The sequence below is a fragment of the Passer domesticus genome, chromosome 4 (genome assembly GCF_036417665.1).
Source record: "Passer domesticus isolate bPasDom1 chromosome 4, bPasDom1.hap1, whole genome shotgun sequence".
NCBI classification, from domain to species: domain Eukaryota; kingdom Metazoa; phylum Chordata; class Aves; order Passeriformes; family Passeridae; genus Passer; species Passer domesticus.
Window position 1 is genome coordinate 68,596,309 of NC_087477.1, and position 22,186 is coordinate 68,618,494.

The following is a 22,186-nucleotide window of genomic DNA, read 5'->3' on the forward strand; positions in this document are numbered from 1 at the left end:
GTGAGAGAGCAAAGAAGTTTAGGAGAAAGTTTGTGTTTTCTTTTTTTTTCCCCTCTACTTACAGGGGAAGAAAAGCCCTTATATTTTTATTAAATCTGGAATTTGTGGATAAATGTTGTGCTTCTTGTGTTCCCGTTGCTATAGATTTCTACTACTAGAGAAATAAGCCAAACTTACCATATATTTTTTCTTTTCTTCAGCCCTGTTGTCCCTAAATGTCATAGTCCATACATCACATACCAAAATTTTACTTTTTTTTCCACTAGAACACCATTAAATGTCTTCACATGTGGAAAGCAGTTTGAAAACCCTTGAGCTGTTAAACTCTGCCTGTTTTCACAGTAGCTCCACTAAGGCTGGGATTCAAGATCCTTCTCTGCAGCCTGGTTTTCCCTCAAGTCTCTGCCTCATGTGGGGCTGAGGCTGAAAGATTTCCGAAGGAGGAATGTTGATTTTTAATAAATGAAGCTGGCATTAGGAACCCTTCTCCCAGCATTATGACTTACCAGACTCAATAGGTACACACAGTGGTCTGCTCTTGCAGAGCAAAAGGACAGCAGGAAGATGGCTGATGGTCTTTAGTGGTTATATGGCTCACCAAAACTTAAGTGAACTTATTTCTCCTTCTGTGTGATAACTCTCTTCTGAAAGCACTTTTTCATATGTTAAGGGTAAGGGTAAGAATTCTTAGGGTAAGAATTAGTTTAGATTTTGACTATTTTTGTCAAATATTCAGGGTAGAGTAGCAGAGAAAAAAAAGGTCAGAACAAAGTGCTGCCATACCAAAACTTTTAAAAATAGAACTAGATTCATCTTTGCTTTGGATGAAAAGTCTCACTTCAGCTGGGAATTTTGTGGGTTTTTAGGTTTTTTTTTTTTTTTTTTTTTTTTAAATAAGAGAAATGTATGCTACTACCCTCTGCAACCAATACCAAGAAGATCTGGGTTTAAACCATTTGGTTCATAGAAGAAACTTCCACCTCAGGCTTTTACACTTTGCAGTGAAGGATTTCATCACCCAGTCATTTCCCATAGGTGACACTCTTTCTGCCTGACGCTTCCAAATATTTCCTCCAACATGAACAAGGGAAAAAATTATTTTATTAAAATTTAATATAATTTCTTGGCTTTCTTTAATATAATTTCTATGCTTCTTAAAATCAGGGTATGGATATCTGAAGTGCTGACAGTTCTCACTGCAGATGAAATCTGAAGGAGCAGCAGATAGATGACCAACAACCCAGCTAAGTCAAAGCCTACATATTTAATGCTGGGCAACAATCACTGAGGCACTCCAAACTTGAGGAATTTACAAATTTTAGCCTTAATCTTGCTATGTTTTGAAGCTCATATGCAAAACCAAAAGTACTCATACCCTATTATATAGCAGAGGAATTTGTCTATATAGAAAGAGGTGCCTCCATTTTGGAGATACATTATACTGGTGAAGTTTCTAGAAGAGGTCATGAGAAAATAGAAAATTGCTTATTTGGGCAGTTTTGTCTAGTGAAGTGTAGTGAACATTCTATGACAGGGCTGGCAAAGTTCCCACATGGACTGAAGAACCTTCCTCTATGACAAGAAAATCCTGAGCACTGACACTCAGCACCAGTAGAAAGGAGGGGGTCCCAAAAATCACCCCATGGGATCATGGTCAGTCTTGCAGAAGTTTTCTGGAAATCTCAGCTATGATCACTCCAGTGTACAGATTAACTGGACATTTTCTTACTGCACATCTGCTGAATCTATAGGCTGGCACACTAAAGGCTGGCACACCAAAGGCCTGCTAGGGAAATTCTAATGAATTACTCTGGTCATAATTTCACAGATTTGGAACAAAGTGTTTTGGCTACCAGGTAAATAATAATTTCTTGAACAGAATGAAAATGGGAAAGACTTCAAAACTATTTAAATATTTTTTTTATTTAATAATGTCTGTGTGATATAAAATAATGGTGGTTCTGATTAAGTATTGACAGCAATTACCTCTGAATGCAATTCTTTAAAGACCAGGAAATATCCAGTTAAATCAGTTCCTCTGACATAACTACCTCCTACACAGCACTCTAATCTATCACTTTGTTAGGGTCTACGCCTCTCCAGTGCTGTTAGAACAGCTGACCTCATGCACCAAAAATTATATCTGCAAAAAGATTCTAACTACCATTTCAGTTGGTTCAAGGTTTAAGATTCTACTTTGAAACATAGAAATGTTATTTTCAAAACTCTTCTGCTTGTTGTTTCTATTCACTGTTTCCATGGCAGAGCTGAAAAACTGTTACAGCTGTGTTTTGGGTGGTCTATTGTATGCCACTGTTGGTTTTGATTATTACATTCAACACTCTCTTGGTATGTGTTTCACTGTCCCACTGTCTCCACATAAATATGGAGTGGTGCTGCCTCCACCCGTTGTTTATTCAATTGCTCTGGGTTACAAAGTGGGAAAGCTAACTTTTTTTCCCTCTTCTGCTTAGGGGATTCATGGCTCCTAGGAGCGTGCCATAAACACTAGGTTATAGCTCAATATTTAAGAGGACATTGCTCTGCCCTTCCCTCAGGAAAAGTTGCAGAGTGAAATATAGAACACAGAAGAAGCAGCAGGATTCAATGTCCACAGGATAATGATGGTTGGCTGAGATGAGGACACCAGGATTCTGCTGGTAAAATTATTAAAAAAAAAAAAAAAATAAAATCCCAAAACCAACAACAACAAAAAAACCCCAACCAAGTAATGTAGAAAGACAGATCTAGTCTAAGGTATTCCTGACCTGATTTTTAAACATTCTCTTACAAAGACTCGCTAAAGTCAATTGGGCAATAGTACATTTATCTGGAATAAACTGCACAGTGTAATGGAGACTAACTTTCAATAACATGGGGTTGAATGTCTGAATTTAACATTGCTCAAAAAGATGTGATTTATTAAAGGTTCATAACCTTCCAAACTGAATTATGAGTAGTTAAAATACCAACTGCTGTCCATAAAATACACACATCATTCACTGCAGAAAATAAAGAAAAAAAAAGAAAAATAAAAGACATAGAATTGTGAAAATGAGTGATTGATGGTGTAAAATTAATGATTACCTGTAAAAAAGGACAGTTGTAAATACAGTGTGTCTGAGCTGACCAGAAGAACACATCCTGTCCTGTGCATCAGCTAGGCTGGATCAAATCAAACTGAAACCATGTTGGGGCCTGTCCTCTCCTGCTTTGCAATCCTCTGGCATTCGATCTCGTGCAGATGAAGCAGGACCTTGCAGCCCAGCCATAAGAAACATCCTTTAGAAACCTGAATCTTAAAGCTGAGACATGTACCTGGAATGAGCAGTAACTGATGCCTTGCAAGAGTCAACAGAAAACTTTCTTATGCTGCATATTTTTCTTAACTATGCGATCTCATGTGGCTTTAATTACTTGACGTAAGCGTTCCCATTTTATTTTGGTATTTCTTGGTCCAGTTTTCACCAAGAATAAGAAATACGCAAAGACAAGATTTTAAACTCAAATCACAATTCAAAACTTCTGTTTTTTCTGAAACCCATCTGAGCTGTCTGCATGTGTGTCACTATGTTAGTCTGGGTAACGTAATTAAATTAATTTTTTGAATATAAGATCTTCAATCACTGATGTATGATTAAGTCATTGTTATTTGTGAATTATTAAAGGATTCTAAAATTAGGATCAATTCTCATGAAGGAACAATACACAAGATAGGACACATCCCCCTCAACACCACTAAGCTTTTGTATTCAGGAGAAACAGAAGCCTGTAACCTACTTGGCTTAAGAGTAGAGCTGGAGTTGGTGGAACACCTGAAAGGGCATAACTCTGGGTTAAATGGGGATGACCACAAACTACATACATCCTATTGTGAACACCATTGCCTCCTCTCTTTCCTCTGGCTATATTCCAAGTCTTGAATACATATTTCAAGGAACTGTGACCTAAATTCAGAAGATTGATCATAGCAGCAGCACAGTAAACTTTCAGTATATCTTCACATTGACAGTGAACCTAGTATCAAACTTTAACCTGCAGCACTTTGCTTTCCTATAAAATAAGAATATTCCATCTTAAATCACTGCCTTTTCAGAAACCTAAACAAAACCATAAAGGCCATCTTTTTTCCCTCTTTCCACTGATTTCCATATAATTCCAAGTTTCTTATCTCTGATTTCTCATGTACTCCCCCTTACCTTTCCTGATTTCCCACAAAACCCTGGCAGAATACCAGCAGATCTGATAGCTTCTTCTGGGCTGGCTGCCATTACCATATTTATGTCCTTCAGGGTTTCTGTGGGACTGATGACGCACAATACATCATTGGGCTGCTGTGACCAAACAAGGTTTGTGTGCTGCAGCTTCCCCCAGCATTTTGCCAGAAGTGCTGAGACCTGTCAAGGGGATGAAGAAAGATGAGTAAATGTTGATGAGGGATGGAGGAATAGTGTTGAAACAGAGTAGATGTTGGGTAGGAGGAGAGGTCTAAAAACAGTGGCAGGGGGAAGAGTTAGTAGGTGTTTCAGAAATATCTGAAATTGAAGGGGAAATAGAAGTATTCTGGTTCGGGATAAGTTGTAAGGAATGGACTATTAGAGGGAAATTAAAATTGGGAATTAAACATAATAAATGAAAAAGTTGAGTTTGTATGGGGAGAATGATGATGCTCCACTCAGCACAGGATGATGATGAAGAAGAATTTTCATTAGGATTTAGCAAAATAAGGATTTTTGTGTCTATACCTTTGGCTGAACTGAACTTTCCACCCTTTGTGAAACAGCGTGTGGTCCATCTCTGAATGAGTATGAACCAATGTATGATGAAGATTATGTCTACATGGCAGGATAGGATCCCATTGGTGGAGATCCTATCCATTGGATAGGATCCTGCCATTGGTGAGCCTTGCAGTGATGCTCTAACTGTGTGTTGGAGAACAATGGGATGTGCTGCCTGCCTCTCTACCTCACTGCCAGCAGAAGGAGACCTGGCTTCATGAACTGACATGTATGACTTGAGAGACATCAGTTTGAACAGCTGGGCAGTGTCACACACACACTGGAGAGTGTGTCTGCCTTGATACACACCACCAGCTTCCACTGATCCCATGCTCTTATGGTATGTGTAGGAATAGAATTTTCACAAAATATGCCTACAGAAATGCCATTCTGAAATTAGCAATAAATTATGTCAAGCTGTATGCATGATATATGCTCCCAGTTTCTTACAAGAAACATCATTAACTTAAATTTTAGGTTGTTAAACTTCATTTAGCACCATCGTACCCCGTAAAAATTCAAGACTGCTAATACAGTCACTCAGCTCACTATTCCAGTCTCCCCTCTCAGTCTCACCTCTTAACTCTTTATCATAATGAGCAGTTTCTTTGAAGAATGGTCGTGGGAGATGCATGACAACCTGAAATACATATAAATAAAAATTTTGGAAGATGAGGCAGAGGGGTCTCTCCTTTTTATATTACAGCTTCATTGCCTTACTGAGACTATGACAAGTGTAATCTCTGCCTACATAAAAGCCTGCTTTTTCCCTAAAGATTTTCCCAGTGACTCAATTTGATTATTTTTGAATTAAGGACATTAATTTGAATTTGAATTTAGGATTTCCAAAGTGTCAAAGGCTTAAAATTGTGCCAAAGCACATATATTTACAATTAAGACCTGGGAAGAGTGAATGAGGTAAAAGCGGTAAACATACAGATATTAGTCTGGACAAGTTATCAACAACAGGACTTTATTTAAAAATATTTCCTCTTACAAGTTAATAAAAATGAAACTTAAGTACTGAATATTTAAAGCAACTATTATTGCTTTAAGGATGTTGTTAAAACAATTACAAAGTTGTTTTTAAAATAATGGGCATTGTTGTGCTACCCTTTCTAGCTAAGACATGCAAGTCCTGTGATAATTGTACTTGTTTTTTTGGCTTTTTCAAATTAACACAAATGTCTTGGTGGTTAATTTAAGCTTTTATCTTCCCTCCAAAATTTCTATCTTTATTGGATTCACATCTGTAGTTTTATTTAATGTGAACCAGATGTTGAAATCAAGGCAATATTTACTAAGATACTTGCACTGAAGAAGGCATGCTACAGAGTGTTGTGCCAGTTCCCTGGGTGTCAAGCAAAAACAAAGCACTTTGAGGGTTTTTTCTGTTTGGCTAATTAGAAAAAAAAAAAAAAAGCTTTCTAATCAATGAATTTCAAACTTCAAACTCCACAAGCAAAGAGATATGGGCAAATGCACTAGAATTCCGCAAGCTGTTGTACTTCATGCACAAAACATTGTGTTTTTGTTAAAATTGTGGGATTTTAGTGCACCACTGTAAAATCCACTATGGCATGGCTGGGGAATGCATGCAGTGGGATGATGCTGGGAAGACAGCAGACAGCAGAGAGCAGAATGCACTCTTAGAATCAGAAAGCAAAGCTAGCAATGAGGGTTGAAGCTGGGAGATGCAGCTGCTGCCATTGAGCAGCTGGCTGGTTGTGTCCTGTCTCCAGGAGAGACAGTAGCTCCTGATGTGGGCCAAGCTTCAGGTCAGAGGGAGCTCAGATCTGCTGCTTCTCCAGAGATGTCAATATCTTTCCATGCTCTCTGCAATATGTGCATGCCAGACTTGTTTAAAATGCAGCTAGTGTGTGTTTTAAATACTGAATTAGACGCATGTTCATTTTTTTGGTCATTGTTTGCATATAGGTCACTGAGTAGCATACCAGGAAGGTATGAGATGTCAGAAGAACAGAATCTATGAGATAGAGTAGATAAAGATGCATTTAATATATATTTTCCTTAGCCTCTATTTTTCTATGCAAACTCATTATTCACTTAAAGGAGAGGCACAGTCAGTCTTTCGTCCTCATGAGCTGGAACATTTTGCTCTTGCAGCATAATCAGATTTTCCAAGCAAAACTCCTGGTTATTTCACTCACATTTATGCAGCCGTACAAGGCCTTGGCAAAATTCAAGCACTGCAGAGCATGGTAACATTTCAAATTATAAAACTTAAAATGATAATATGTACTTAAATTTTAAAGACCAAATTAAAAAAATTATGTTGTGTCTACAAAATATGCATACAGGTAACTGATTGCATTTTTCATGTATTGAGTGTACAGTCTAAAGCAGTGGAAAGAGTACCTGAAACAGTGATATCCAGAATCTCAATGGATTGGATCCTGCGTGCTTTCATTTCCTGGCATGTTTGGGCTTGTGTTTTCCAAGTGCAAAGGTCTAAGATCAAATTAAGATCAAAATGCTTATGATCAAATCTTTACAAAAAAAATGGAGTATGCATTATAAACATAAAAGACTTTTAAAAAATCTGTGTAGTAAATAATATTTTTTCAGTATAAATTTCTTTATGCCATTGGTTGGGACTTTGTGTTAAAATAACTGAATATATAAAACAGAGTGGTACTGCATGTTTTGCAGTAAAGTGTAGCAGTTGGTTCAAAACAACATGGTGAATGTAGTCCGGGTTTTGGTGGGACCTTGTTTCAGTTACATGGTAATGACATAGTTACAAGTTCCACATTGGTCTGAAATTAATCCCACCTTGGTACCAGGCACAGAAGTTCTCCATGTGTCACTCCTTTTCACACCAGTTCTCCTGTCCATCCCTGACTTGTTCTGCTAAGTATGTATATCTCTGCTGTGCAAGATCCAAATGCAAATCCTTATGTCATAGTTTCCTGAACTACATTTCTGCCATTGACTTCCTCAGTCATTCACCCCTCCCTTACCTTCCACAACTGTAAAACAGGGACAGAGACCTATACGCAGGAGGTTGCACAGTTTTCTCATAGTGCTAGTCACCACAGTGTCTCTATGAATGTTTATAAAGTGCTTTGAAGATGAAAATTGCCAAATAAGCTAGGGATGATTATTATAAGTTAATGAATAAATTTCAACATGTATTTGATTGCCAGGTAATTCAGAAGGGAATCACCAAGCCTACCCTCTCTTCGAAGAAGAAAAGTTGACAGTCAGCTAGTTGCTAATTAGCACTCAACTGAAATGCCTCCAAAGCTGAGTGCTCCCAGTTGAGTCCTTTAAAAAGTAATCTTTCAACTAATTGAAATATGCTGAAAGTTGAGCAGTGGGTGAGGTGTGTAACAGGTAAATCGGAATGGTGGAGTTGGTTATGTAGAAGGAATACCAAGCTTTTCCAGGAAGGAAAAGCCGGCCAAAATTAACATCTCTGGTGAATCAGTAGCCAAAACAAGAATCTCTTTTTCATCTTCACATATCTGTTCTAAGACCCAGGTTAGGAGGAAGGGTTGCTTAAAGAGTGTGTTGAAGCCTAGTGTTGTTTATTTCTTATTATATTAAAGGGCAGTTATCATGAATCTTGCTTTGGACTGAGAGTAAAGAAATTTGAAATAACACATTGCCTAATACATTAAAGCTGAGTGACTGTGCCACCTGCATTTAATTCATATTTAGCTTGTCTGTAAGGGAAACTAGAATATCAGAAAGGGGCTCAGATGCTTCAGGCCCTTTCCTCTCTCCTGACCTGTCTGATTTTTTGCTGGAGGGTCAGTCTGCCAGACCATAGTCTGCTCCTGCAGCCTCCCCCACTTCTTTGGAGATTTTTTTTTGGCTGTCTGCCAATGCTATAAACCGCAGCACTGTCTTCTCTGCTGCTGAAGGCTGTTTTCTTCCTCAGCCGCTGGGAGATGGCTGCAAGAGGCAAATTACAGGAATTTCATCCCTTTCTTTCCCCTGTTTGACTGCTCTAGATTCACCATCCTCAGCATCACTTCTTCATACTTTCTTCAGGGAAAACACTCCCAGCAAAACTTGCTGAGTGCTTTGAGTAGAGAATGTCAGTTGCTTCAAACAATCCTTCCCAGCATCAGTCTCCAGTGATAAACCACCCCAAACTCCAGCAGCATGCAGCCCCATGCAGGGCGGGGGGGAGGGGACACCCAGTATGTAGAGTGGGAAGCTACCAAGGCAGTTATGATTAATGGAAAAGGAATTCTGCTCCAAAAGGGACTATGGGCAGGTATGTGCAATATGGAGGAAAAGGGGAGATGGAACAAAACAAGACATAAGTGTTCTTGAAGCTGCTGGATTCTCGAAAGCAGCCTTCATTGTGTTCTCAGAGATTCAGCAAAACCAAGGTACATTAAATCTCTTTGCTATTTTACTAGTCTGGAAGAGGCTGTCAATGGACAGATATTCCTTGGTCTCCTGAAGATGTTGCAGCCCAGAGAAGCTTCCCTGAGGTCAAGGGCTGAATAATATCACACTTTAGACCTTTTATTCTCCTCTCAGCACCTATTTCCCCTAACAGTAATCCCCCTCATATGGTGGGGGGGATTTTGTAGTCCCAAAGCGCTTTGTAGTTACAGTGCCCAGGTGTGATGCAGGGTAGGTAGAGGCTGCCCAAGTCCACTGTCCACTCAGGAGCTGCACTGACAGCATGGTGAGGAGCAAAATGAAGCCACCTGGGCTTAAAGCAAGAGTCTCCTGTGAGCTGAGGAGCTGGACTGCAGCTGGGAGCTACTGCAAACCAGTATCCCTCTGCAATGGCACAAAGGGGACTTAAAACACACAGCACTGGCCTACCACAGCTTAATCAGGGAGATGGTGAGTCAGTTTGTCTGCTGTATCTTGGTGGGTTTAAAAGGCCAATCAATGCAACATCAAGGTAAGATTTTCACCACTTCAAGTTTCTTCCATGCTTACTTCCCCTGCTCTGTCTGCTCCAGGTACTGTGCAGGTCCTGGATGAGTAAAGCAGACAGACTGCTCAGTCAGGCATGGGCAGGCTCCTCAAAGACTGCTTTCAGCTGAGCATTCATAAAGTTTCCAGACAAAATTAAATATCCATTTTGATTGTGGACAAAGACGTTGTGTACACTGAAGGACTCAAAAACATTCAAAATTCCTTCTGTGTTATCACCAATTTAGAAGTACTTCTAGCATCACTAGTGAGTGCTGGAGCTGTAACTCTAATTTACTAGGATTAAATAGGGGAAGAGAATTCTTAGAATTTTCATTTGTATTGAATTATAATTATACGTAATTTATGCAAGGTAGGCTTGAGTCTGCAAAAAGCCTGAAGCATCTAGAAGATGTGAATCCTTCTTGCCACACTACAAACTCCGAAATACAGTAGCTTTTGTGGGTCTTACTTATATATTTTTAAAAAAAATCTTCTGGTAAAAACAATAATGTCATTTATTAATGACAGAAAATTAATATTATTGCAACAGAAATAAAAGGTAATCTACATAGAAAGAGTTTGGAAGTGTATACTGAGCTCAGTATTTTTTTAACAATGGATTGAACAGATTTATTTGGTTTCCTGTCCACAAATTATCTGTAAAAGGGCACTGTTTTCTGGAATATATTTTTATTTCTATGTACTAATATTTAATGCAAACAAATTATAGGTTCTACTTTTGCTATAAATTGCAAGCATCTGGTACACTCTATTCTATAGCTGCAGAAATGAATGGAAGTAACCTGAAGCCTGTCAAAATCTGTGTTTGAGCTGTGCAGTTGAGTATATGTTACAGATGGTTGGGTATTGCTGGTGGTTCTTCATTGTGCATCCCAGTTTTTGATAAGCATATTTCATTTAGTCACTCTTGAGCATTCACAGAAAAACAGTTTTGTTCTTTTACCTAAGGCCACTGCATCAGAAGTCTTCAGTACTATTTGCCTTTTGTAGAAACAAAAGATATGAAAATGTAGTGTTAGTTTTTAAACAAACAATCTTGTTTACTTGAGCATTCTCAGTATTCAAGCACTTGTAGTTTTTATCTCTTCATGTGCTATGTGTCTTTAACTAAGATCAGTCTCTCCTTTACTGTCTTTCAACAGCTACAAACCACCTTAAATGTATCCTTGTAAACCTGATTTCTGACAGAGACTGAACAGTCAACACATACTAGGGATAAATACAGCAATTACACCTATTTTCAGCTGTATCGCTTTTCTACATTATTATGATTATTATTACCAAGCAGTTATTAAAAACAGTGCAGCCTTCGGAGCTGCTCCGGGTGTCAGCCTGGCAGGCAGGGCTGTGCCTTGGCAGGGCTGTGTGCCAGGGCTGGCCCTGCCTGCTGGGGCACAACCCCTTGTGCCAGGTGCTCCAGCATGGGCACATGAACAAACTGCTCTGCTTCAGCTTTTCTTGCTCCCTGCTTTTGTCCTGGAAGTTTCTGCTCTTGGTTTTTGGTCCTTCTACTGTAGTGCATCGTGGCTAATGGGAGGCTCTACAGGGATCACAGAGGTGGGTGCAGAGGCAGAGGACATGCACCCTTCTGCTCCACCACACCCATGCTTTCCCCCAGAATGAAGGGAAATTGTCCTCCTGAGCCGTCAGAGTCCTTGATTTGCGTGGGTCCTTCTGTTTCTGCCCAGGAGAGGGCAATCCAGCACCCAGGCAACAGCCAGATTACCCCAGCCCTCCTTTGGGGTGCCGAGGGGCCATGTGATGGTTAGTGCCTCGCCAGAGGGACACAAAATGTGGCTCTCTGTCAGCTGGTGGGGTCTAATGGCACACTTCCAGCCAGCTGGGAATCACAAGCCTGTGTCCTGGTCCCTCTCTGCTCTGGTACCTTCTTTCGTGCTCATGTGCAGCATTCAGGCAGGGTTAGGGTAAGCCAATGCATTGTGCAGGTTTGGGGACTGGGGAAGCAAGGATGTGTCCCAGTACTTCCTTTCTGGCCTCCAGGTGCTGGTGTCAGTGTCACCACTTCGAGGTGCAGCAGGATTTGCATGTGCATACACCCACATAAAGACAACTCTGCACACGGTTTCCTCATCTGTTGGTAGCCATGCCTATGCACAGGCACAGGAATACTCATTTTCAGATTTAGGAAGACTAGTCTCTTCCTCTTGTTTTCCTCCACTTCTTTTTCTCCCCTGCTCACATTAAACTTGTTTTCCAGATTAAGGAGTTTATTCACTGCCCTAAATCTTGGGCCAGATATTTGTCTTTGACCCCTGGGCCACTTTGGGTAGCAGCTTGATGCCAGTGGTGCAGGGGGCTTGGAGCAGCCCCGGCAGTGGGGCTGGCTGCATGCCCCCTAACCCACGCCCCCAGAGCACACACAAAACTTAAAAGGCATCAGATCCAAGTGGGAATCAAGATGACACTGTCAGGATCCCTGTAACTTTATGTTCCTTTGATTCTGCCTTCTGTTTTACTGTTCTGCACATCACACTAGTCTAGATGATAACAGGCAACTGGAAGAGCTGCTGGAGCCTGTAATTAGCAGGCTCCTACCCTGGGACTTGGTTCTTGCTGGTGGGCTGTAGGTGTGGGATAATTTGCCAGTTAATCAATGGGAATTATTAAAATATCACTGCATATTTTTGCTTTGTGCTAGACCCATACACTGAAGCTCTTATAAGGGGGTTGAGGGGAGTATCTGAGGTTTCTACTTATGAAAGCAAATCCTACTGCTCCTTCCTTTCCCACCACCTTAGCCAAAATAAAAATACTAATATAATTGCCATGGTTAACTTCAGTGAAACAGTGAATTTTAACTGAATCAAAAGGTCCTTAAAACAGAAATGGCTTACAAGTTATGCAAAATTCCACCATTTTAATTACAGAAAGCAGTGTGTCCTTTCTTAGGCAAATATATTATATTTTGGATTTGCTTTGCAAAGAAGGTAAAATCTATAACTTGGCAGATTTCTGGTTGGGTTTTTTTGACATTTTAAAAAGTATGTTGTTCTTTGGTTATAAATACTGTGTTTATTAGTGCTGTGACTCTATTTTTTCCATCATTTTGGTTTTATGTTTTAAGGTAGCCTTGTTGGGATCTTTTAGAGTACAAGGTAGATGCAGAGAAGTTTTCTCGTAGGTGTGTAGCCATGCTACAGGCTTTTTATGGGGTCAGCAAGCCCTGGCAGAGCACTGCCACAGCCACTGCAGCACTGCTGAGCCAAACGTTGCACATGCTATTTATTAAACTCAGCACCTCCAGTAATGGCACTGGAGTGGCAGTGTAGTGTTGCTACATAGCTGGGGTGCTCTTAAAGAGAGAAGTGACATTCCTCGTGTATTATCTGTTGTCTCTGTGTTTAGTGACAGAAGCTGTGGGAAGTCTATAAAAACAGCTCAATACGTCACTTCTTATGGAAACTGTTATTCCATAAGAACATTCAGAAATAGTTTTGCTAAACAACTACCAGTAGGGGAAAAATAAATTATGATTCCGATCAGTGGTCAGTAGAATATGAAGTATGAAATTTCATATTTTATCCTGAAAGGAGAGGTCAGACTTTCCAGAATTAGCCAAATGCCAGTGAAAAGTAGAATTTTTCAAATATGCCTTAAAATATTCCGACATTCAGTCAGATTTGAATTAAATTTTTGACAATGGGTAAAGCCATACCATGCTCAATTTTTTTTTCAGGATTATTACAAAAATTTAGAAAAAGTAATGGCGTGTGCCTTGATTTCCCCGTCTGTGAAATGGGCGATCCCGCAGCGTTCATGCAGAGCACTCCGACTGAGAACCGTTGTGGCTGCAGCTCATTGTTATTCTCTTAATCATATTAGTTAACTAAATCTGTTCCTAGAGTGGTTCCATTTGCTTGAATGAATTTACATGAGAGATTAATTCAGCGCTGTTTATTGTTGTTTTTACATTTATTCAGTACTGTAAATAATGCCTGATACTTTACAGCTGTGTATGAGGACACAGTCTGTGCTTCGAGGACTTTTTCGTACAGGTAATTTGAAGGCTCCCCTCCTAGACCTGGCACTTTCCCATTGAGCACATGAGCCCATTTTGTTTATTCTATATTTTTAGGACTTTTCGTTCACGTGGTGTCCGCTCCCAGCACTTTCCTGCAAGTATGATTCAACAGATAAAGTTCATCCCTCACCTCCAAGGGGTGATCTCCTCCCCTTGCCCTCCCCTCCTCCCTCGGGACCCCCCTCCCGAATGTTAGATGTTCACTGGCAACGCTCTCTAACCGCTACTGGATTTATGCCCAGCAATGATCCGAAAAACTGGGAGCAGTCTCCCACCTAGCTGCCGCCGCCTTTACGCCGGACAGCGGCGGCCGGAATGACCCGTTCGTGTCCGGCTGCCCCCCGCCGCAGGGCACCGCCGCTGCTTGCCCGGGGGTCCCGCTCTGCCACCCGCCCCTTTGTGCTTCCCCATTTTCCGGGAGGTTTCTGCGGCTGGCATCCGAGTGCTCTCCATTGTGTGCAGAGTGGCGTGCGGGGCTATTTCTTTGTGCCGGCCGCCCTCCCCGCCGTGCCCGGGCAGCGCGGAGCGGCCGCGCCGGGCGGGCAGCGGGCGCTGCGGGAGCCGTCGGGCGCGGGGGAAGCGCCGGCTGCCCGCGGCGGGATGGCCGTGGCCTGTGTTTATGTATTTTGTAGTAATCACATTTCTGACATTACCCGCGGGGTGATTGGCTCAGGCAGCTTTTAAACCACCTATATGCTAACGAGCCCGCCGCGGCTCCGGCGGGGGCCTGCGGGGGGACAGCGAACCCCGACCCGCACCTCTGCCGGCGGGGAGCGGGGGGTGGCATTTCTGAACTAGTCGGCAGCGCGGACAGGAAATGACCCCTCCAGAAACTGCTGCTTTAAAACCGAGCGGCGGTGCCTGAAGCTATCCAGCCTCCCTCTCCGTGTCTGGAGCCTGTGCGCTCCCGCTCCCCCCACCCCCCCGCCCGTCTCCGCCGGAGCGGGCTCCCACAGCAGTCCCCAGCCAGTGCGTGCAGCCTGGATGTGTGTGTGTGTGTGCGCGCCGCTACTTTGTACTGTGAAGAACACACAGCCCATGTGCTCTGTATGGATGTTGATGATACTCTGTGTAGCTTGAATCTCTGCAAGCAGGCAAGATGTCCAGCACACCACATGACCCTTTCTATTCTTCTCCTTTTGGCCCATTTTATAGGAGACACACACCATACATGGTGCAACCAGAGTACCGAATATATGAAATGAACAAGAGGCTGCAGTCGCGGACGGAGGTAAGTCCCCCAGCCTTGTTTTCCTGTGCATGGACCGTGGTAGGTTTCAGCCCGAATTCCAGCTGAAGCGTCCCACTAGACAGTACAGTATATGCAGGCATGAACCCTAATTAATTTAGTAGTTTAATTGGGTAATCCCTCATTATGTTTCCACGCAGAGCAACTCTTTGAGGAGATACCAGCTTAGGCTGAAATCATGAAATTACAGTACAGCACTTCAGGATTGATTATAACGCTGGTCTCAGGAAATTTCTTTGCCTTAGTGTGTTGTTTGTTCAGGATCCGTCCTGCTGGCATTTGCAGCTATAATATTGAGAAGTATTGCTTCGGCTTTTGCACAAAATTAATTCTGGAATGTTGCAGGTTTTGGGGGAGAGACGAACATTTTGGTTTTGTTCTGTAAACTCATTAAAATGAAAAATGGATGATAACTGAAAAGGGGAGCGGAGTTTTAAAAACTTATTCCTAGGCTACTCTTAAAGAACACATGTTTGGGACAACTGACAAGAGAAATTTGTGTTTACATTTAGAATGCTGTTGCTTTTAGCAAGAGAGATGGTCAGTTCACTACTTTATCATATAGCTGTCAAAAGTACCCTGTAATGTAAACTACATTTACTGTTGGTTATGCTCTGTAAAATGTGTTAGTGGTTTATACACCCTGGCTTGAAAATCCAGATCAGCCACTGCAAAGAACATACTGAATGGGAGGGGGAAATGCTTTTGTCATTATAAAAAAAAATAAAAAATAAAAAATAGTGGGGGCTGCATCTTGTTATTTACATGGTTAAGTAAAGCACACTTTTCAAGTCTAATGAAGTGAAAGTGAATCAGGCTGCATTTCTGTCCATGTGTCTGTGTTTGTGCAGCATTCTTGGTGTTGTAATTTTTCATAGTAGTTTATTAGTGGTGCCCTGAAAAGACTTTTTAAAAGTATGAATCTTTTATAGTAAATGGCTTTACGTAGTGGCAAATATCTGCCAGGTTTGTGACACACAGCGTGGTGAAGGATCTCAAGTTGGTCTGTTTGTTGTATTGTGATTCTTTAAGATAACATGGGGTTATCATAAAATAAAACACACATGCCTGAATTGTCAGCTAAGCCATGGAGAATCTGTGACGTTTAATGTATATGATACAGCTAACGAGATGTGACCTGCTTTCTGATTGGGTACCGCCACGGGGTAGCTGCTTTTCTACCACTGTTACCACTGCCAGGCTTGAAACGTTCCTGGGGAGTAGCCGGTGATACACTTTGTGCTGGCTAAAAACTCCAAGCAGCTCTTTGCTCCCAAAATCATGGCAAGTGTTTGTCAGTTTTGCCCTAAGTTGCTGGCTGCAAGGGTTGCTGCCATTTAGAGTGAGGGTTTGTTTGCTACTGCTTGTTTGTTACTGTCTCGCAACTCTGTTCCTTGCATTCCTGTACATATTCATGTAATAATATATAGACTTTTGCAAGTGAAAAGAGCAAATATGTATCACTGAGTGATTTCTTCAGGGTTTTATATACAACCTGCTCTAAAAGCTGTCAGAGCTCACTTAGCCTTTTTACATATTATTTTAGTGGTACTTTTAATACTGGACCAGCTCCTGATTGTAGCTCCTTTACAGATGTTACACTAGAAAAGTTTTTGAGGGACTTGTGAAGCAACTTTCCTCTCCTTCATTGCTGAGGTGTGCTGAATTAAACTTCAGCACCTATAATTGCAATTTTTTGCTGCTCAAATTCATGTGGATTGTTGTGGGCAAAAAGCAATAACCCACTCTTTCTTGCCAGGAGTGCCTTGCTAGGTTTCAGCAGCATTTTACTTTGACAGTCAATATTTAGTTAATGAAGGCCTTATGCTCCAGCATTTCTTTTATTTGCTCAGAATAAAAATTCTTTTGCTTTGTGATTATTCAGTGTTTACATTCTGGTTCTTTGTTTTTTCAGTTTCTGAGCTCTATGCTGTAAGCATTGTTGTTCGTTGAAATGTATTTGTTAGCTAACTTCAGTTGATGTCATTCATCTTCCAATAAAAACATCTCCATAATAAACAAACAAAAATATTAAACTAATTTCCTGGGACACTAGAGTGACTAGGTGTGGACAGTCTGCAAAGAATAATTCTGGCTTCTTGGGCAGGTCAGAAAGTGGAAGTTTCACATTAATTTTATACACTTCCAAGCATGTTTGGGATTGGTAGGTGAAGGCTTCTGGAGCATGTATAACTAGCTCTACATTTTTTGAATCCAGAGCCTGGTATGTCATGGAAGGAATGTGCTTGTGCTGTGGGTGATACAGGCTTGCTGCAAGAACGTTTCTCTTCAGGCAGTCTTTGGAATAATGTAGGCACTGGTCTCTGAAGGAGGCTGCTTGTGCTCTGTGAGCCCCAGGGGGTAGGTGAGCACAGGCAAAGCAGCTTAAGGCGAAAGGAATTACAAAGAAACTCTCCAAAAGACTGGGGGTAGCAAGCTGGCAGATTCCACATGGACCCAACTTGTGCAGAGAGACAGTGGCAAATGAGGATGCATTAAAAGAATGGGAAACTACAGCCTTTATCCCAAATATATCCATGGAAAGCATTTGGGATTTTTCTGGTTTCATAAAACATAAAAATGTTCTTAATAACCCTGAAGAGCCAGGTTCTCTACTGTCCCTTGCAGAGGTGGAAGTTCCAAGGCAGAGCAAAAGAGCAAAACACACATAATTTAATAAAGTTGTACAGAGGATGGATGGAACGCCTATGGAAGCTGCATCTGTATGTCATGTCCATCTGTTTTCTCCTTTCCCTTCCCACTGTAGTTCTCCAAAGCTTGCAGGTAGGTGAGAAATTATAAAAAAAAAAAAAAAAGAACTGGTAGAAGAAGCATTGGGGAATCCACCACAGGCCATTCCTACTCCTGCTCTCCCAGCAGCAGGGTGGATAATTGGGAGAGGTAGAAGTGTTCTCAAAAGGGCTCAGGGCTTGGGGACCCTTCCTGAGAAATCCACTGCTTCTACTCCAGTTTCTGTCAGCGCTGGGTGGAAGGGAATAGCAGCCAGTGTGAAGGATGTGCTCCGTGTATTAAGCAGACAAAGTACAGAGTGATAAAGAAAGGTCATTTAGATGCAGCATAGCTATCTTTGTTGTTCTTGTTTTCTTTAGGAAGAAATGGAAGTCATGAAAGTAAAGAATTAGCAGCTTTAGCTTGTGCTAGACGTGCAAACTTTTGCTCTTCAAACTTCTTATAACTTTATGGGCTCCTCAGACAGAACCTACAACTGCCTTTTTAAATTCAGGGTCAGTCTTAGGCGAAGAATTCCAATCACACCCAGGCAGGGGGTGGTTTTATGATGTAAGTACTGGCAAAAGTCCACCACCTAGCTAATTCTTATGTGATCTAAAGTAAATTAGGGAGTCTGAGTTACTAAACAGTCTACAGGAAAACTGTACCTTCCTTAAAAGTTGTTCAAAGAAATCTTATGTGGTAATACTTTTTTCTAAATTAATACATGCTTTCTTAATAATACTTTGGGAGCATCCAATGCCATTTTGTAATGCATCAACAATCCCTATTTAAAGAAGTAAAATGAATATTTAAATGTTTAATAATCTCTGGCAGATATAAAGATAAATCTTGCTTACTTCTCTCATAGTTGATTAACTTCTGGTTAAACAAAATGCAGCTGTTTCCTTGCTCTGTGTGTGGTTTTCAGGATTTAATTCCCATTCACTCATACTTGGTTTATCTTAATTTTTGTATATCTGTGTTAGTTTAACATTTCAAGAAAGGAATCCTGTGGTGGCATAATCAGCACTTTCTGAAGTTCTAGGTAGCAATACACAACATGAGTAAATGTCTCTGGTTTTCATAAAAGTTGATGGTTAAAAAGGCACCTATTTTCCTCTTTGATGTTGTAAATCCTTTTCTGTTCTAATTTTTAATCATATGAAATTGCTTACACTTAGAAGAGAAAAAAAAGGTGATTATATCTTGTATATAATTATTCAGTAGCGTTACAGAGTGCTGTGAATAGATCGCCTAAAGTTGCTGACAGTTTAAAGTTTGAGGCGTTGCTTTATTGTCAGTAATCAAAGAAATGTATCAAGCCTTTCACTTGTTTATTTAGTCCCCTGTATTGTTAGAACTTTTGTGTATCACAACACATTAAATTCACCTGTATCTCTCTGTGTCACTACAAGAGATTATGCTTTACATCACCATTGGATGCAACACACAGTTTTCCCTCTGGCTAAGAGAGCAGTGTTTTTAAGAGTGACTAGAGACCTTGATTAGTAGCATATTTGTTTTAAAGACAATCAGCTTAATCAAATTATTTTAAACTCCTATTAAACTGGATAGTGAATTTAACAAAGATTTCATGATGGAAAAATATATAAAGAAAATTAAAAGTAAAATGAAAGAGGATGTTATGATTATTTAAAAGCTGCTAAATGAACTGGAAGCTTACACAGACATTCATATGCAACCAAATATTTAATGCAAATCAAAGCAAAACAAATTTTCTGCAGTTTAATGGAAGTCTCTTATTTTTCTTTCTCACATTGCTATCTGATGAAATAATTTTCTTCTTCCTGATGCATTTTTAATAGATTAGTCATAAAAATCTATGTTGTGACATCACATTTGTTTGCCTAGCAACTTAGTGTGGCAAACAGATCTCTCATATTGTATACATAAGTCTGAGTTTGTCCAATGAGTTTGTTTTGTTGAGGGAAAAACACATAAACTTCATTTTTTAAAGTAATTTTGAGGAAATATTCTTTCACCTACAAATATACTAATACTTAGCAATTCTAGGAACATGAGTAAAGTATTTTGAGAGTACTTATGAACCATGCTTTGCTGAAACTAAAAGGTCAGTGTTAAAGGAAAACCCTTGAATGCCTTTAGGCAGACGCTGACTTCAGAATGGATTCAAGGCTCTTTTTACTGATTTTCTTTTATTTCATACATGTTTTCTATCCGTTAAAAAAATTTCAGTTGCAGCTGCTTTCAATTAAAATTGTTGCAAACTAACAATTCTTATGAGGCCAGGGGAGAAAAAAAAGACTCCACTTCCTTTACATGTTGATCCTTAGCTTACGATCAGGCATATCTTGCTGCTCCTGCCCACCCTCCCCCCAAAAAAGTCATATAATAGAAGAGAAACTGCATGCATGCTGTATTTGGGGGTAGGGGCTGGTGAGGGTGGAGAAAGAGTCACTGCAAAAGTGTAAGAATGGGTCTCGCCTGCAATCACTCTGATGCTTACTTACTAGATCATTTTCTATAAAGAAACCTTTTCAACTCTTCTTTTTTTTTTCTTTACTCGTTAAGCCATAAATCCACTTAGAAAAACCCCTAAACTTCGTCTTTCCCTGATGTAAACAAGATTTACTATGCAGATCCAGTCTCAAAAATAGAAGCTGTTGGTTAGTGAGAAAGAACAAAATAGAGATCATAACAAGGAGCCAGTCCTGTGCTATTATTTAAGCTGGAGTTTTGCCTGCAGTAAGATTGCAAGATCAGATAAAAAAGAAAATAATTTGGGTTTTGTATATGCATTTTCTTTGTTTAAAAAGGGATAAGATTGCTAAACTCTTTGCAGTATTTTTTAGCTGGACTTCTTACTTTAAATGGTATTTTTTTTGCATCTCTTTGCCAGAAGTTGCATATCTACTATAAACACGCATTTCAACCATGCTGGTTCTTTGTTCAGTTGTTTCCTCCACGAGAAGAGCCTTCTTTCCTGCACTGTGCTGTGTAAACAGGTCAGGATAGATCCCCACTTTTCCCAGGTACTCTTTTCCAGAAGCTGTTGCTGGGCTTCTTGATGCCTTAGAGGGATGACTGTGGCATGAAGAAGGTTGCCCCAAAGAGGCTGATGATCAGTCTCCAAAAAAGACTGTGGTAGGGCAGGACTGTTGGCCAATTCTCAATGGGCCTATTTATTATACAAAATTTGTAGTGAAAGAAACATTACCAAACCCCTAGCTAAAATCTTCTCCCCTAGGCCTGCACATTTCTTTTTTTTTTGGTACATTCTTTCTCTGTTTGGTTATTGTCAGAATTTCAGAGAGAAGGTAATATATGGTCAGAATACCGTTTCTATCACATTGTGGTTGACAGCCATGCCCTACTAAACTAAAACCTTTAAATTATTGATCTAGGTGGAGTAGTCCACTTGGTACTTCTGAGGTAACAGGGAATCAGCTAGACTATCTGTGGAACTTGAACCTCAGCATGGAAAGAGCTGATACCTCTGGAAACAGCTCCAGTACTTGCATGCCTTAAAATGTTGGTGAAAAACCAACTGCTCTTAAAAAATGAGACCTTTTCAGAACACAGTGTGTTTCTCAACCCATCACCTCTTCAGGATTTGAGAGTTTCTGGTCCTGAAGAGTCTTTGCAAAGGCCATAAATTTTACAGCAACAGGCTGTCCTCTCAATGAGACTTAGGTCGTCTTGGCATCACCTTGATGTTTCTGCAGTATTGTCAAGGAGGTATGCCCATGCTGAAGCTTCTGGTCATCCTCAGCATACAGACTTGAATCACAGACTCAGAATGGTTTGGGTTGTAATGGTTTTGGGTTGAACTAGAGCCAAAATAAAAAGTATCACATTAGAACTTCTCCCTGAGGTCTTTCTCTTGTCAATATTCACATTCAGATACTTATCCAGAGCAGAATGGTAAACTCCGAACTGATGCAGTAAAGCCCACACCTTTATGTAGGTTTCTAAGCGTGCTTAAATCTGCTGCTGGGTCAGCTGCAAACCAAATAGTTTGCATCCTTTGGAGCACCTAATGAACTGGAAGGTTGCTGTAGATCTGTCATGTGTGATCTGCAGTACCTGTTGATATCCATCTTCCCTGGTTCTAAGTTTGCCAAGCCTACTGAGATGAGCAGGAGCATCATTTGTATGTGTATTAAAAAGGGGAGGGAGAAACCTAATCTCAGTATAGTTTTGACATCAGATTACTCACATAAAGCAGATTCAATACCTGTCTAGATCCCATGCATTTTACCCAACTGCTAGCTGCAGACTGTAACATCAAAAAGAATTGCCTGGCTGAATGACCTTATCTGTTGCATTCAAAGTACAGAGAAACATATGTGTGTAAAAAAGTTATCATATTTGGAACCCCTGATTAAAGCAGACTCAAAAATAGATTGAATCACAGATCCAGTTTGCTTATTCTTGAAAAACTAAATACCTGGAAAAAACAAT

The 22,186-nt window shown here is 40.5% G+C and overlaps 1 protein-coding gene across 11 annotated transcripts in view; it reads left to right on the forward strand.

Moving 5' to 3' along the window:
* LDB2 (LIM domain binding 2) overlaps positions 1-22,186 on the forward strand; it is a 363,575-nt gene that overhangs the window by 135,671 nt on the left and 205,718 nt on the right. For 9 of the 11 annotated variants that reach the window (XM_064418578.1, XM_064418570.1, XM_064418580.1 and 6 more), the window contains exon 1: positions 14,734-14,989. In XM_064418578.1, coding sequence (XP_064274648.1) covers positions 14,858-14,989 — 132 coding nt within the window. In that variant the 5' untranslated portion in view covers positions 14,734-14,857. Of the gene's footprint in view, positions 1-14,478; positions 14,990-22,186 lie in introns of those variants that run through there. The other 2 variants (XM_064418576.1, XM_064418575.1) reach the window with 2 other exon arrangements.